Source organism: Strix uralensis, chromosome 2, assembly GCF_047716275.1.
Source record: "Strix uralensis isolate ZFMK-TIS-50842 chromosome 2, bStrUra1, whole genome shotgun sequence".
Lineage (NCBI taxonomy): Eukaryota > Metazoa > Chordata > Aves > Strigiformes > Strigidae > Strix > Strix uralensis.
The window spans coordinates 66,471,516-66,489,447 of record NC_133973.1 but is presented as its reverse complement, the minus strand read 5'-3'; the positions used below and the strand labels follow the sequence as shown (position 1 = coordinate 66,489,447).

The following is a 17,932-nucleotide window of genomic DNA, read 5'->3' as shown; positions in this document are numbered from 1 at the left end:
TGGAAAAAAAAGTTTATCTATAAAGGGTGTGCATGTGGGTAAGTTATACCAAGCAGTACTGTTTTTTTGGTCAGCTTTATGCAAACATAGAGACACTTCTTTATCATCAACTAATCTTCAACCTCTGATCTTTCTAAGCCTCTACTCTCTGCAAAATAAACAGCAGGGGGTCTGTGTTAGGAATGTATTGCTCTGCTGCACAGCTCAACACCGAAAGGCTCCTTCGCCGCCAGCCACTGCCACAGCCTCCACTTCCCAAGCTGAGTTAACTGAACCCTGCTTATTTATTGCTTAGATCAAAGTAATGAGCAAGCATATCTCTGGATCAATCAACTGATCTCTATAACCTACAAGAGTGTGCTTTTAGAAAGATCAAAGACCAATGAAGCATAGCTGAAAATTAAGCATTATGCTAACCCAATTTCCAGAAGGAAACCCTCCCACCCACCCTCCTGCTACGTGGTTCAGAAGCATTTTTGATCCTGTGGTAAACACGTGCATTACCATCAGCCTACCCAGCTCACCGCAACCTCTCCTCGTCACAGCACTTGCACGCCTACACAGCAGGATGGCTCTACCCTGAGAAGCAGCAGCTTCTTTTCACCGAGTTTTGCTCCCCCTGTATCACTCCTGCTTGCATACAGAAAGGGGCTCTCCTTGAAAGCCAGGCTGACCACCCAGCCAGGACTGGAGCCACCACGCTGGCTCCTTGCTTACTGCTAGGGTTGGTAAGGGGCGAATGGCACCCTTCATTCACATGTGTGCATCTCCTCTGCTGTGAGGGGCTACACATGTGTGAAAGACTGGGTTTGTCCACCAACACTTGGTCAGTAACGGAAGGCACCATCCCAGGAACAGCCCAGGACAGCAAAAGGGAGCTTCCTCTGTGGCAAAACCTTGCTTCTCCACCTGAACACAACCAGCACTGGTGGAGAACAGTCATCTTTGCACAGCTGCTTTTCAGAGTACACGCATACTGGAAAAAACCCAAGAGATTTTCACCCATTCATTATTCCAAAGCAACAATACCCCAGGCTTTTACAACCCTCCCGGGCAACACCTGATTTGTTCACCCAGGCCATGTGGCAAGCTTTAAAGAGCAAAATCCCTCCACAGCCACTTCCTTTCCCAAAGGGTGAGTTTCCACAAGCAGCTCCTCATACGTGCGGAGTTACTAGCCCAGCCTTTACTGACAAAGCCAAAAGTAACCGCTAATTTTTAAGAGGCACACTGCTTGCAATTAGCCTGCTCCCAGAATAAAACAGAATTAAAAAAGAGTATTGGCTTGAAAATGCAGTAGTCAAGTTTAGTTTAAAACGAACGCCATGCAATTAATGACTCACTAAGAGGAAGCAAAAATAGTAAACTGGCAAGTTTGGCATGGGACTGCTCTAGAGTTAAGGGCTTCTTACACAGAACTGAAATGTGTTATTTGGGGGGTGGGAACAAAGGTGACAGAAAAAAAAAGCAGGGGAGAGTGGCTGGATTTCCTTTGCAAACTAGCTACTAGGCAATGCTGCTATAACCCTACGAAAGCAGCCAGCTGTGGTGTAAGACATACCTCATTAGTAGTTAGCTTGTCCTGGGGTGTCTGTGGGGACATGGTGGGTGTCGGCTGGCTGGAGGATGGGGAGGAGGAGGTGGAGGAAGTGGAGGAGGAATGGCTTTGCTGTAAGAGATCTGGCAAGAGGTGAATGCGACCGGCAAAGCCATTGCTCTCATGATGGCTGGCACGCTTTTTGTCAACTGTACTCTGTAGAAAAAACAGGCACACTTGTCTTGCTCAAGTGCTGCGTAAAGGTCTATATCCCTAACAACCTCTCTCCTCTCTCCCTCACTCGCTTCCTACCTTTTTACATTTATTTTTTAATTTATTTTTAAAAATAAGCTGATAATCCATGCCTTGATGCCTGGATGGAAAGGGAAAGTGGGCAGAGCTACTACAATTCAGCAAATTCCCACCTCTTCCGGCAGGTAAAAGCTTAGTTTGTGTGGTTGACTTGCACCGCCAGTTCCACTAATGAATAGAAGAGTAACTGTGTCGGTAAGTCTTCCACCACAACACGGACAAGCACATTTTTGGGGGTGGGGGGAGGAATTCTTCCCCTATCATTTTTTTTTAACTTAAATCCTATACAGATATGAGCTTGGACTGTCTGGCAAATGCCTTCAGCTAACTATTTAAAACAATAAGCATGAAATCTTAGTTTTCAAACCAGAGGGCTCAATTAAGAAATTGGCATTCAGTTGTGAAATTCAGAAGTGCGATTACCGAGGAAACTACTATAAGGTAGCACGCTTATCAACACACGAGCTCATTTAAAAGCAGGGAATCATTATCTTTCAAAGGCACAAGAATGCAATATTTTCAGAATCAAAGGCAACAACACAGTGCTCTAGCTCTGTCCACATTCTCTACCTCACCACCTATTTTGTTTCTCCGTTCCCCCACGCTAACTGTTGTATGCATTTGTATGTACGTGTGTGTGTATGTTATCTGGGTGGTCTGTATTCCCTCAACTACAGGCTCAAAACAATTCTAATAAACCCTGAATGCTCCCCCCCAGCCTCCCTCCCAGCCCCGCTCCTGAAAGCCACGTTTGGTTCTAGGGTAAAACTAAACTAAGTTCTTGCTCCAAGTACTTGCTCCACACACCTGCAGCTTTTCTACCCTTCTCTCCCACAGACTTTGAGGTACTCTGCATGGTGCTGCCATGGGTGTCACTGGAAAGCATGCAAAACAGAAGCAAGGGGTGAAGGGCTACTCTCCTCTTTGCATGCATCAAACATCTTGCTCATCTGAAATTCACTACAGCTGTGTCTTGATAATACGAACAACAAATATAATGTAGAAACAGCATGGGTGAATGAGCGAGTGGGTTAATGAGCACAGAAAAGGTGCAGCACTGCACAGGGAAGGAAAAGCAATACCTGTCGGACAATTAAGGTGCCCTCCTTAGAAGGAGTCAAGGCAGGTTCACTCTCCACATCGTCATGGACAATCATGGTTTTCACTGACTCTGTTTCACCATTGCTCAAGTTCAGCGTTGACCTATTTGCCGGACAAGAAATAACTGGAGTGAGATAATAGCACTTGTGCCCTAGCTTTCGCTGCCCTGCACCAAGGCACACTCAAAATTAATTTATATTGCGATCAGACTGGAATATTTACATAACCTGCCTAGAAAAGTTTCTCTATTTAAAAAAAAAAAAAAAAAATCAGGAGTTTGTTAAACACCACTTCTTGTTTTATAACAAATCGAGGGAGAAAAGGGAAAGGACATCATTTATAGAAGCCTACTTTTTGAAGAGATTACCCTCAGTGTTTGAAAATGTGAACATACAAGGCTGTTATGTCTTTCTCATAGATTGTTGTAAGCTGAAAGGACTAACGTGCAAGCCAAAATACCCAACATCCTTTTCCTTCAACCCCCTAAGATGGAAAATAGAAGCAAAAATGCTGTTAGAAGAACTAACACTGCTCGGACATCATCTGGTCCAGAAGTAGATTCATCTGCTCCTTCTTGTTCCATATCATCATCTTCCTCATCCGTCGTCCCTGACTCCTCACTTGAGGATGAATAGTCCGTTACTTTATGTGGAGGTCGTACATCTTCTACTGCTCGCAATTCCTTTGCCAATGCAGTTAAATCCTGATGGGAGGAAAAAAGTGATGTTGCAAGGAAGAGAGGAGAAGAGTTTGCAAGACAAACCCACAAGATTAGTGCCCAAGTTTGCTCGCTTGTCCACTGTGTTAGGTTTATTCATTCCTGATAGTTACCTAAACTCACTTTCTGATAAATTAAAGCACCAAAAGAGCCAACCTAAGGAGGTCTTGCCATATTATAGAAGAATGTGCATACTCTGAATCCAAACTATCCTGATTATGACTTCAGTTTATCCCATTTTACCATCTGAAGGACATATACAAGCACCCAGACCCACTCTCACACAGTGGTTGACTGTCAGAATCCATTTTCCTAAACTTTTCAGGTTAATAGCATCCACCACAAGAAATCTAGGCAGAAAGGTAGCCGAAAGATCCTAAGACTTACTGAGTCACCCAAAACAGTCATAGAGAGCTGATCTCCCTGAAACCTTCTGATGCATTTCCAGTCACATGGATCCATGCTAAGGAGTTCACCTCAGAAGTCAGATTCATTAGTACCAGCTCAGTCACACACGACTGTCAAACAGTATGGGACATAAGCTGCTTTTCTGTCTGCAGCTTGGAGTGCAGGCAAACCAGGTTTGCAGTCAGTGCAATCTGCTCTTAATTGTGTAGCTATGCTTTCTTTAGCTGAATACAGTTTATGGCAAATACCTCACACATTACACTATCAAAAGTGAAGGACCAACCTTTATGTTTATTTAAGAAAGCAGCTTTAACCGAGATCTGGGTGCTAATGCGGTATCATAATGGCAAGAGAAGAAAGTTTTAAGGGAAGTTGGAAATACTGTGAAAACCCACTGTGATCCCCCAGACACAACTGGACATAGAGCTGTAATCAACTGTAACAGCAGGCAGATAAAGAAAATGTCAGAAATCTTTCACAGAAAATAGCAACAACTTGAGGTCTTACCACTTCTCCCTGCACCATTCAGCCCAGCATTGGCACATTCATGTCAAATGCACGATCATTGGTCCAGCCCCAGGAAGGAAGCACAGGATTGAAAGAGAAAGGCAGAGGTTAGGAAGGAAGAAGACCAGAGAGCAGAAACCAATTCCAGAAGCAGAGCAAATTCTAATGTTTAAAGTACTGTGATGTGTGCAGGCAATTGCAGAGCTCAGGACATGCTGTTAGGCCCACAGATACAAACTCCAACACAAGCTGAAGTTCACCCCCAATGGCACCATGAACGGAAGCTCACACTATACTTTTTGTGGGCCTACCTGAAAGAGAGGGGGGACAGGGGAAACTGGATGCAACTTACAGCAGGCTTGATAGGTCTGAAGACTTCCTTTTTCTCTTCAGGCTTTTTAGGTGCACTTTCATGACGCTGCGATGGCGAGCCCTCTGATTTGGATGATGCTGCATGTGTCAGGAACCCGAAAGGAACACAGAACAAAACAGATTAAGCAGGGAGCTAAAATATGTTTTCTTACTTTACTGTGGAGTGGTGAAGAGAGGTGAGAAGTCTATCAGGCTGTGCATGACAGCAAGACCTAGGTTTCACTAGTTCACTATTACATTGTCCCTGAAGGACTATACAAAAAATCATCATAAGCTGTGATGATACGGGTGCAGCTGACCTATGACTGAAGCCCAAGTAAACTGTCACATAGTTGTAAATTAAAGAGGGTAACGACTGTGGCCAGAAGTTGGAAAACCTGCATCAGCATCCAATGTATCCCAGCTGAGACCTGCCTGTAGCAGTCTGCACCCCATCAACAACCACCAAGGTGATAGGCAACAAGCATCAAAATGTGCCCTTGCACACATGAGGAAGGGAGCTACGAGAGCATGGAGACTGAGCTGTTTGCACACAGGAAAATGAAGCAGTGGCAGGATGTGAATCAAAGAACAGTGAACACTTTCACGACAACTTCTGCATCTACCTCTTTCCCAAGCAAGGACATACAGCCAAGGGGGGGTACTGGAAGCTAAACCATCTTTGAAACTGCACGCTAAAAGGTCTTTCCCAGTGAGGGTTATCATCCTTCATTACTGAGTGTTTCACAACTTAATAAATTTAGAAATGTGATGTTATGAAGGGTGGAGGAAGGACTTACATCTCATCCGGAACCGCTCTCCAGACCCACTCTGAGACCCAGGGTGGGAGCCAGGCTGTGAGCCAGAGTTGCTTGAACCTGAAGAACTGCCACTGCCTGGCCTTGGTACGAGCTTCTCTACCCTTTCCCACAGCAGTCGAGGCTCTATATTGCTGTATCAGGGGAGGGAAGAAAGTTTTTGTCACACACTTCAGTTTCAGATTCTCATTTCTAAACTCAAACATCACTCTTCCTCAGTGTTTTGCTAATAACTCATCTTAAAGTGCACTTAACACTGAGTTGAGGGCATCAGTGATGCTTCACAAGCCAGGCAGTGTCTCGCTTTGAAATACCTATTACCTTATTGAGGATGGAACAAAAAAAAAAAATAATGTTTAGGTGGGTGTAAGCTATTCTTTTTATTATGAACTGGCTGCCTGCCGTTCTTACGTATCTAACCTGAAGTGGACAGTTCTCTCAGCAGGTTTAAAATTGGCTCAGAAGTGCCCTGGCCACCCAAGCACAAGCCAAAAAGACATCTCTTCTTGTCCCTCTCAGAATACCCTCACTCCTGTCCAGTGAGCCAATTCCAGGGTGGCCTGTCCATGTTGCTCCACTGAGCTCTGGAGGCAGCCCCTTCTTCCCCCTTCCTGACCTCCGATGCTCTGCGTCACAGCTCACGGACGCTTCTCCCCCTTCTAAAGTCTGGTTCTGGCTGAGAGGACAGAAAGTTTCTGAGATCTCTTCCCTTTAGATGTTACAAACACTTCTGCTGCCAGTAGTCCCCACAGTATGCCCAAGATGACCTGTTGCACCAAAAAGCAAGAAGTTCACGAACGGCCACATTTTTTCAGAAATCTTAAGGATATTTCGAAATTATTGCTAAAGTTACAGGGCAGACAACTCAAAGAAGGAGAGGGAAGAAGAAATTTTGCCAGTATTTGTTGGCACACATGCTACACCAAGGGAAATTAATATTAATCATTACTGAAAAGGGATCCAAGTTCATCTTCCTTTCACGTCCAACAGACAATGCCAAAAGCTCTCTGGAAACGCCTTGCTTCCCATGAGCCTTTTCCTTTCAGTTCAAGAAAGGCAAGGACATGTAGGTTTACAAACCTCGTGGAGTTTCTTTGACCTGCTTGGTTATTTTGCTGCCCACTGCCCTGCAGCGGAGAGTCACGGCGGGACAGGACTGGTGATCGGGATGTTGTTCTCACAGGTACCTTGGGAGAAAAAAGGTTGTGTTAAACCCATGAACAGGAGAGAGAGAAGAGGAAGATTAAACCTCTCCTGCTACAGAATATATTCTTAAGGTTTTAGTAACACTTAATTCTAAGTCCAAGTTCATCAGCGACCAAAAGCAATAAACAAACACCCACAAAACCAAGAGCCTTAGCTGGGATGCTGTTCAGATTTTGAAGAGAACTCAAAGTTGAGTCTTAACATTAAGTAGTATTTAATAGTTATCACACGAACACATACACAGCCCACTACCCTCCAACTACTGAGACATTTAAAAAGAATATGGCATTTTGACTGAAGCAGGGGAGGCACAAAGCAATTTGCTGAAACAGCATGAGAATTAGAATAAGCTCAGGGGAACCAAACAAATGCCCGGGAATGGATCAGCAGAAGGCAAAGACTGGTGGGGGAGCAAGAATATACTCAGAAGAAGCAAATCCCAGTGGATGGGAGGGGGGTGGGAGGGGGAGAGGAGGAGAAGATATATTGAATGTTTCCTTTTTGTTCAGTTCCATCTCAATTTTAAATATGTGTATGATTCATAGTTTGGGTTGCTAACAGATGAAGAGGAAAATTAACTCTGAGCAATAATCTCAGGGATATTTAAAATTCTTTCCTGAATATGGTAATGATTTGTTAACTTTGCATAATAAATTGTCTATCTGAAATAGCTGCATTCTATAAATAATTGCCAATTTTATATGAAGCTTCAATATTGTACTTAAGGTTGCTTATTATTAACCCATTGACTGACCACCTACATTATGATCTGCCTTCCAAAATACTGTTACCAACACTGGCACAAGGGCATGGTCTTCCCAGTGCCTGGGGTATCACATCCTTTAAAAAATAATAATTAATAATAAAAAAAAATAGCACACATCTGTCTTTCTACTCCTTACCCTTGGAGGCACCTCGTCACTGTCTGATCTAGCCCAAGCCTTTTGGGTGGGGTCGGGTACCTCCGACTTAGAGTCAGAACTCTGATTTAGCACTTCACTGCGTGAAGGTGGATATGGGTCCTGGGAACGAAGATGGTGATGAGCAAATTTGGGAGAAGGGTCACTGAAGGAATGGGATCGCGAGACAGGGGAAACATTGTTCTTGAGAGATGCCAGATGGGACCACTGTACCTTACAAGAAAACAAAACATAAAACATTCAATGCGCTCAGTATAACTGGCTTTCCAATTAACACAGAATAAAGGCAGGTGGGGCGGGCAGAGACAAATTGGTTATGGCATTAGGTAAGCGTGGGGTGGAATCAATGCACTTAAAAGCAAGGCAAGCACCCAAAGAACGTAACAGACTGAAAATACAGCACATATGCATTTTTTTGTGAGCTACGCTCTCCACATACACATACACTGGTGCCCAGAAGAAAAGGGAACCTAATATCTGCACCGTGAGCCTGAATCCAAAGGCCACTCAAGACAGAAGTCACCTGCTGTTCCTCGGTCTTCAGTAGCCTTTGGTCAGGTCTCATGGCAGCACTGGTGGGCTGGGAAATTTGAAGCGGATATCCAATTAAAGAAATGTACAGAATCAAAGAATGCTGTAAAATGCGCAAACCGACAGACATTTACGTTACCTAATGAATTTAGGAACTAGATACAGTTCCAAACTTTTGGAGAAAGACCACAGCACAGAAGCCTTTATTCCTTTACAGTCATTGCAATATATATAAAAAAACCATAATATATATTGTATATAGTATACATATGTACAATGCATATTATACTTACACCATATATGTACCATATACAGTACATATATACATATTTATACACAAACTAAGCACACACATACACGCACACATGTTCAATTACACATACTAAGAAGGCACAACAGTGACTCGAGTTAAAACTCCATTGGGATTTCCACTGAAACCCATATTGACCCTTCAGCCTACTCCTTCCTTGTGCATAAACCTGCATTTCAGAGTTAATTTCTGAAACTGAGGAGGAGGAAAGGTCATAACTGAGGAACGCACTGTTTTCACACCTAATATTTAAGAAAAACTTTGCTTTCAATCCCAGTTTCAGTAGGCTGGTTGTATTTGTTTTTCTATTATTATTTCCTCAATTTTAACACACACAGCTGTTGAAGAGCCTGATTATCCATAATATGAGTGGAAGACCCAGACTTTAAAAGTAACTGGCACAGAGAGCATGAAGATACAAGTCCAATATTTTGAAATAGTCATAGAGGTTTGAATAAAAGCCAGGAATTAATGAGTAAGAGATGAAGTTCTGTCCTGATTTCTCCCACTCTCCCGTCTGTTCAAATTCTCCTGTTGCCCAAAAGAGTTGCAATACCTAGTCACAATCAGGGGCGGTTTTAGCTTGCACTGTCATCAACAGACTTAATTTGGGAGAAGAAAATTCTGCATGGAAACAGAGGAACTGAATGCAGAACTATACTTTTTAATTTAGCATATCTAAATCGCTCAGAATTTATGGGCTATCTAAGTTTTAGACAAAGGTTACTTTTTAAATTCATGCTGCAATTCCTATGAGATACAGATACCAAGATCTGGAGGCTCTTCATTAGAAAACAACAGAACAACAGCAGCCAAGCAGCTCAGTGTTTTCAACGTCTTTTTGATTTTCCAGGGGTGGTACAGAGCTCTATTTAGCCACGGTAGGCCTACTGACAACAAACTTGTTTTTCTTAGTCATGTTTTATAAACCTCTTTGAAGCAGTGCTCATACTATTAAAAACCACTTGTTTAGTTAGCTTTTTCCACAAGAATTTTAAAAAACAAGCAAGCTCACTTTTTTCCTGAGCATTCTTTTTGGTAGTACATATCTTGCACAGATTAAATTCTGAATTATAAAAGTGTACTGCAACCGTCACCAGTGCTTAGCCCACCATTCCACTGTTGCACAGATAATAATGGAATGCAACAGTTCTAATCTAGCTTTAATACTTAAAAACAAAACAAAAAAAACCCCACAACACCAAAACCACAAATCCATCAGTTTATCAATAACATAAGCAAGAATAGACAAAGAACAAATCTACTGAATAAGCTGCTTTACGTAACCTTTACATGAGACTTTAAGTGACAAGATCTGCAAATTTGAAGGAAACATGTTGGGACATCTGCATTTCCTCCAGGCTCACCAAGATTTTCCTGGGCACTTACCTGGGGCTCCATCGGCCTCTGCAGGGCAGGCTGAGCAGGTTCTGAGTTTCCATTGGAAAAGGACTCTGATCTTGAAGGCACTGGTGGCTCCAACACTTTGCCCATCTGTTTAGACTGTGCTTCAGGGGAGCCCTGATTAGTTTTTCTAAATCTCTCCTCCACCTAAGCCAAAATAAATGGAGGTTAAGTCTGGAGTCAATAAAACCAATTAAAGTAGAAATATGAAGGTGAGTACCACCTCTCCTCTACCATAAAGAAACCACATACATCTGGGGCTAGGCAGGATTCTTTCCCTACCGCTTTCACCAGCACTGTAAAACACAACAGTGAACTACACCAAGTGGCAAGTATGCCAATATGGAAAATCCATGCTAGGAAGAGGATACCAGCAGGCAGTAAGATGTGAAGTGATATGAAAACACCATTAAGGGGCTTCTTTCTGCCTAGAGTAGTTATCCATCAGTATTTTCCTCACAGACAATAATAAGGATATATGAAAACAGAAACAGGTTCACAATATAGAAGTACATTTCCCACTGCTATCCCTTACTGTAGTTACCTGCCTTACTCAACCAATGGTACTTGATTATCTGCTTTCCTGCGCTTGTCTCTTTGGCAACGCAAGAAAAGAGATGATATGCTTCTCTACCCAGTAATACTGGAGGCTGTTCTGCTTTAGGTATGAAATTGTAGGACTGGTCATCCTCTCTCTTACCAGATAGTCCCAACATGACCTCACAGGCTACAGAGAACAGCACCAGCAGCTTGTTTCTCATCCTCAAAGAGGTGCAGAAGTGATCATACACTGACCTCAAGAGCTTGTCAAGGGGAAGACTAAGTCAGAAAGTGCTCAGTCCTCAAAAGAACATCAAGCAAGGTTCCCATGCAGAAATGTTGCCTATTCCAAGGCTGCAGCACTGCGAACAAAGCGGGAGGTATGAAGCACAAGAGATGGAGAGAGGCTCGAGGAAGAAAGGAAATATCCTCCTAAGATGATCTGTTGCTGGAATTAGGGCAGCGTGTACATTTCTGCCAGGGGAGCTGCCAGAGCAGCTGCCTCTAAGAGACACTAAATTCCCAGCATGTTATCAAAGCGTCAAAGAAAGTTCATACTGGCAGCTTGGGCTGATTTCATTTGTTGAGATTCTGCTCACCAGTTTGCTTTAACCCTTGTGTCTGGAGCACAAAACTAGTATTGGGGTGGTTTCCTAATTGCTCCCTAGCAGTGATGGTCTGGAGAGACAGGCTGCTTATATACCCACGTAAGAAGACAGAGGCAAGTTTCCAGGACTCCTCAGCTGGGCTGCTTTACAAACCCAACCTGCCTCTGCTTTCCAGTAACAGTCTGCCTGTGGGAACAAGACAACAAGCTTCTGCCAGGTCTACACAAAATGCACCATGACTTGGGAAGTACAACAATAATGGAGGCAAGCATCTTCACCATACGATCATGTTCACCACCACGTTCAACTGCACAGAGACATCCTTTAAAGTTTAAAAAACAGGCCAGACTCCTTGTTATGAATAGAACAAGGAAAAGCCCCAAGTCCTTCTGTCTGAAGGAACAGGCTTTCATGTCTCTAGCTGTAGATGATAGGAGGTTTCTTTCACAAAGTACATAAACTGCACGAGCTACATGTCCTTAAAACCAGGCAAGAAGTGGGAAGGAGACAGAGCGTGCATCTCTGGATAGAAACAGGCCCTGTTCCAGTCATCTGACTGTCTGGACCAGAAAATGATATTATGCATTGTTTCTTGCTCTAAGCTCCCCACTGTTTCCCAGGGTCAATCTTAGAAGTCCTTTTCCTTAGATCCTCATTGCTACTGCAATGGGGAAAAAAAAAAACTAATCACCATTAGACTTTGCCAGAACAGGAAAGTTATTATCCTTATTATCCTGATGGTCAGCACCTCCGTAGATAGAGACTTTCTCTGGAGATCAGTATGCCTGAAAGTGTAAGGCACAGGACATGCACTCCAATTCACTATTTTATGTCAAGCATGACATCAGAGTTAATGCTGGCTCTTAAGTTTAACTGGTGTCACTCCCACTGCCAGGCACCAAGCTATTATGGCTATACTTCTGCCACACTTTTAAAAAAGAATATTACACAGCAATCTCTGGCAAGATCTGACTACTAACACAAATTTTTTGTCTTCCTTTTACTCCTTTTAGCTACAGCAATCACAAAAGAAAAAGACTATAACAGAAAAATAGCTGAGTCAGTGGCTCTATTAAAGGATGTAACACTTTGAATCTTTAGGAGTTTCTCTCCTTTTCAACTCTGAAAGGAAAATGGGAGACATGGCTCAGGATAGGGTTCTGCATCCCTCTGAAGTCAGCCTTCAGGCTGGACAGGAGTGCTGGTTCCATGCCTGCACCACCACATACTGGACAAGTCTGAATTTCTTCCAAGAGAGAGAGATGTACCAGACACCTCAACCACCAAGAGGAATGGATGAGATAGCACAAACACGGTGTATGAAGAACTTGGACAACAGCATTTACAAGAAAATGAGTTTGTGCTCACCAGGCCCAAACAGCAATACTTCAAAGGCAAGGAAGCGTTACTTACTGGACAAAGGTGGACTGAAAGCTATTTTATCATGTTGAACAGCCCCAAGGATTTTTTTTGTTCTTGTTCCAAAACATATTTACCTAGTTCCCACATGCTGGTGATGAACGCCATTAAGAGCTTTGACCAGTATTGCCCAGTCTAGTGGTTTGTGGGCAGTGTGGTGCTCAAGGGAAACATAAGAGTAAGACCGCTGAAAGAGAGCCAAGTATGCATCAAAGAGGCAATTAGGGCTTAGCAATGTTACCCGTGGACCAGTAAAGACAAGGGACCACTCACTGAAACAAACAGCACTCTGATGATTTCAGATTGACTTGTGAGTGCCTGAAGTTCAAGAAGGCAGTACTACAGAGATTCATAATAGCACGACATGATCTCAGAAGAGAATACTTAACACTTCAAAAATGAAACTAATGAAATACAGCTTTGTGTTCATAAGAAAATTTCCAAGAGCATGAGCTAAAGCACCAAATGTGTAACAGGTGCTGTGTGCAAGCATCCCTCATAGGTTTGTGCTTTCCAATTGCCTCCCAATTTCCAATTGCCAGTACTTGCCAGAGGCACAGATTGCCAACTGCACCAACACTTCCTATGAAAACATGACTGATGAAGTGCAGATGAGATTAACTTCCTGACATGATGCTTCCAAAACCAGGTCCCCTCAGTCTGCAGCCTTCCAGAATTTCTTTCCACCCTTTATACCTCAAACCTCTGAACTCCAGTGATTGCAGAAGTACCCAGAAGTAGCCCTCAGGTTTGGAAACCAGGGGCCAACATTTTAAAATATGAGTGACACTTTGTCCTCCGACTGTACTACAGCAGTCACGATGATGCCAACAGGCAGGGGCAGAGGAGCAGGTAGAAGATTCCCGCTCACGAGCAGGACTTACCTCACGTGCTCTTTCAGCAGGCTCATAGTGGGATTTTGGCTCGGGGGTATGATAGCTTTGTTTATTTCTTTCTTGCTGCTGCTGCTGCTGCTGTTGCTGCTGCTGCTGCTGCCGCCTGTGATCATGCTGCAGTGACAGGAGGTAGGCTTGCTCCTGCTGCAACTGGCGCTGGAGTCGCTCCGCCTGCCGGTGTTCCTCCATCTCTCGCCATCTGTATTCCTTTGAGAGAATGTGTGAGTAATTCAAGACATGACATTGACTGTATGGTGGATGTGTCCCTATCCATCCCATTAAAAATGCACTTTTCTGGTTGCTGTTGCCTTTTTTTTTTTTTTTTTAATTTTTTTTGGTTTATTTCATTGTTAAAGTGTAACCAAGAGCTACGTTAGACCAATATGGCATGTGTCTCATGTTGGGAAAGTCGAAAGTGTACTGCTAAGCTTGACATGATTGGAGAGTTATGTCAAAACTGATTTTTATTAAAGAAAAAAAAAGTGTTATTTATACTAAATCCAGTGTAAAGTTCATAAAACAATGATTTAGACCAACACTAGGCCATTGTATCCTGGGGTGGATTTACATATCATGTGTGCTTTTGATCTGCAACATAAGCACTCTAGTTCTTCACTAAATGCCAAGGTCTGTTCAGAAACTCGACCACCACACCAGAACTGTTCCACTTTAACATAAAGCCTCCTCTTACTGCCCAGAAAGCAGTGTGACCATACAGCACTTCTCATATGTGCCTGTCAGCCCACAACACTTGCATAAATGGCCTTTTAATCAAGCTCCTTTGTTGTCATACTGTCAGTGCAGCTGTGCCCGACTGAGGGAAGCCTAGGACTGGCCGGATAAATGGATCCTATAGCTACTGAACAAAACAGATACAGTGCTTTACCAGTAACATGGCCTGCTCCTGGAGCAGCTGCTGCTGTAGAATTTCCAAGTGCCGCTGCTCCTCTTCTAGCTGTCGCCTGATATACTCCTGTCACATAGAAATTACCCAGCAATAAATTTATTCAAAAGGAATGCATCAGAACCCCCTGGGTGGAACACCACACGCTACTTCCCCAGTTCCGCTTTAACGAGAAACGCACTTCGGAATGGATTAGTGCCTGCAGAACAATTGAGGGAGCCCTGCCCTCCTGAGCATTGGCTTTTGGCCCCTTCTGTTCTGAAATTTGCACTCCTGCAAATGTTGCCGGCACGGGCCAGAGCTCGTTTACATATTTTGGAAGTGGTTTCAAGAAGCAGCAAAATGCACTTGAAGGTTTTGGAAAGTTAAAACACAGCAAGTCTGACTCAAGACAGCCAATACAAAGTCACATGCAAGTTGTATTAAACATTAGTTTGTTGCACTGGTGCGATGAACTGTTAGCAACAACTAGAGCCAGGCATAGTGTAGGCAGACCTGGAGCAAGCTCCCCCAGAGGGGCTCTGCCAAGTGCAGTTGGGACCTGCCCTGCCATCTCCCCTGCCGCCCTCACCAGAAGCTTCTCCTGAGCAGACGCTGCCAGCCTTGCTGAATTATGCGATGGTTATGACACAAACAAACATCCACCAGGAAACAGATATTAGACCAAACTCGCTTGCTCTTGCGATCTAGCCATCTCTTCGTCTGCAGCCTCAACAGGTCGAGAGGTTTACCTGCTGCTTCACCTGACCCCCTGGAAAAACTCAAACTCTGAAGCACCAAACCCAAGCTGGTAACATCCTATCATGCAATTAATGGAAGTACGTAACATGTGCATGCGCACACACACAAGCACACGCACACACGCACACATTTACAGTGTATGCATAAAGAAATTAATGGATCAGTGATACAGTGATGGGAGCTATAGAAAGTCTTGTGACAGGCTGATGAGATACACTACACTGTTGTTACGCACACTGGCTGAGCCATAGTTTGGGTTAACAAAAATTCAAAGAGGGGGCATGTCTTTTCTTCCAAAAAGAAAAAAAAAAAATTTCAGAGTGGTTCAGCTTGGCCACATCAATTAACCATTTGTCATTACTGGCACTGTGCGTAATTAGCATTTCAACAGTTTAAAAAGCAGCTGGGGGAATACCCGGTGTCTGCCCAAAAGCAAATTGCTGTGCTGTAATTAGAGATTTTCCATATATTTACTCCCATTGGTTAGTCTTCTCTCTTTTTGACTCAAAAATCTTTGAAATAGATATAAACACAATAAAGTTCCCCAGTAACACGATCATCAGTGATCTCAAATACAGTGATTTTACGTAAGAAAAAATTAATGTGTATCAGGCCAAAACCAGCATTCCTGAAGTTAATGGGAAATTTACAATCAGCCTCTAGGACGGTAGTTTTTGCCCTTTATTTGGGATCAGTATTTTGCAGTACATGCACAATAATTATTACCCTGATTATCACCCTCATTGATGTTTTTAAAGGATTTTAAAACATGCAGATTTCATGCATAAATAGAACAGCTGAATTTCACAGTTTAAAAGGTTTCTCACCTGTACTTTCAATGTATTATGGGCACACTGACACAACTTAAGATATACTTGCTGCCTGAACTGGCATACGTTATTAGAGCTGATTTTAAATAGACAGAGTAAGAGCGGGAGATTGCACATTTAAGTTTTAGGAAGGAAAACCTTCTGCAGCTCAAAGGTTCCATCTCAAATTCAGAATACCCAAAGTTTATGAAGAGCTTCAGACCAATTCTGGGTGCCAGAAGCCAATATGCAAGAGAGCTGCCGTTCTCTGGAAGGCCTTCTGAACAGGGGCATGTCCTGCAAGAACCAGTGATCCAGCAAGACAAGCCTAGAAATAATTTTCAGCCCCAGTGATGATTTTGCCAATTCTGATGGTTTTCAGTCAAGCTCAGGGGCACGAACTGAATTTAGAAAGAGTACTGCAACAAGACTTCTTTTTTTGAGGGAATATTGAGGCTGCCAGAATTTTCCATAAAGCCCTACAATCTATGTTAGTGCGTTTGCTGTCAGAGACAACAAAGATCAAAGGGTCAGCATTAGGTTGCCTCTAAGCTGCTTTAGGCGTACTAATTTTTAAAAAATTAAATTAAAATTTAGAAGAAACAAGCTTATTGCACATATATCTGTATCATGGACTCACCTGTTCTCTTTCTACCCTTCTCTTTTCCTCCTCTGCTCTTCTTCTCTCTTCCTCTTCCTTACGCCTCCTCTCCATTTCTTCCAGACGTCTTTTTTCTTCCTGTTCTCTCCGCCTTTGCTCACGCTCTTGTTGCCTTCGAGCTTCCCGTTCTCTTCTTTGTTGCTGCGAAAAGGGAAAAGAAACCACAAAGTTTTACTTTTGTTGTTATCAAAGAAAGAGGTGGGGTTGTTTTCTACTGTGAAGAGAGGGATTTACCAGGACTGGCAAGCTCTGCAACTGAGTGACAAAACATTTTATGCAAGTGTTCCACCAGGAAACTAACTCATACCCAGCACACAACTATCCCTAAAAGCAGCCTCACTTACTCTCTCTGGTTTCTTCACTCACACACACAAAGTCACATACCATATTCCTGACTACCGAGGTGTGGAAGCTCACTGCTGCTCTTCAAGAGAGGCTCACACTGAAATCTCCATCTTTGAACAACTGTTAAACTCAAATCTTAATCAGTGTGACAATTTTCTTGACTTCAACACATTATCTAAACGTTGCCAAAAGGGAATTATCAGCCCCATTGAAATCAGCTAAAACTCAAGTGATGACTAACTGGAGCTTTCGGTAAACAGTTTCTCTCTTGACACAATTCATGGTCTGCTAAGAATTTGGTGGTGTTGGCCCAACAACCAAGCTCAATTTCATGCACTGCCCAAAACTTTGCCTAAGAGAGAAGGAAGGCTGACCAACAGCACCTCAGCCCCTCCCAGAACATCAAAAGCACCTATATGTAAAAGAGGAAAAACAGCTGAGCTAAGCTTTTACACTTACACAGATAAGCTTCCACGCATGACCCAAATACAAACTGCTGCTGCTAAGTCTGCTCAAGTCTGAAAAGAACCTGGAAAACAGCTCTAGAAAGGATGAACTGACTCATTTATGTCTATAGAGAACCACGTATGACTTCAGAGGAGACATTTTAAATGCCCATAGAGTCGTGACCAACTCTTCCTGCACTTCTACAGAAGCATCCAGTTACTCCACCTACCTCAAAATCCCAGGCAGACTCCCACAACTGTCTAAGTGTCAAAAGACCCAGCTGTCTCCTGTTCAACCATCAACTGGGAATATCTCCACAACATTTACTTCCATTATAGATTTCTATAATATGCTAAAAAAATTATAGAATAACTATAAACCAAAAAAAGCACACTCAAATTTAATCCCAAGAATAAAATGAAAACCTACAACAGTTATT

The 17,932-nt window shown here is 43.0% G+C and overlaps 1 protein-coding gene across 8 annotated transcripts in view; it reads right to left on the bottom strand.

Moving 5' to 3' along the window:
- The window catches only part of MAP4K4 (mitogen-activated protein kinase kinase kinase kinase 4), a 169,734-nt gene that overhangs the window by 22,146 nt on the left and 129,656 nt on the right, over nucleotides 1-17,932 (bottom strand). For 2 of the 8 annotated variants that reach the window (XM_074859079.1, XM_074859078.1), the window contains exons 13-23: nucleotides 16,681-16,842; nucleotides 14,473-14,559; nucleotides 13,575-13,793; nucleotides 10,109-10,270; nucleotides 7,861-8,091; nucleotides 6,833-6,939; nucleotides 5,735-5,886; nucleotides 4,936-5,033; nucleotides 3,478-3,653; nucleotides 2,932-3,052; nucleotides 1,562-1,753 (exon numbers count right to left, since the gene is read on the bottom strand). In XM_074859079.1, the coding sequence (XP_074715180.1) occupies nucleotides 1,562-1,753; nucleotides 2,932-3,052; nucleotides 3,478-3,653; nucleotides 4,936-5,033; nucleotides 5,735-5,886; nucleotides 6,833-6,939; nucleotides 7,861-8,091; nucleotides 10,109-10,270; nucleotides 13,575-13,793; nucleotides 14,473-14,559; nucleotides 16,681-16,842 (1,707 nt within the window). The remainder of the gene's footprint in view (nucleotides 1-1,561; nucleotides 1,754-2,931; nucleotides 3,053-3,477; nucleotides 3,654-4,935; nucleotides 5,034-5,734; nucleotides 5,887-6,832; nucleotides 6,940-7,860; nucleotides 8,092-10,108; nucleotides 10,271-13,574; nucleotides 13,794-14,472; nucleotides 14,560-16,680; nucleotides 16,843-17,932) is intronic. The other 6 variants (XM_074859082.1, XM_074859081.1, XM_074859080.1 and 3 more) reach the window with 5 other exon arrangements.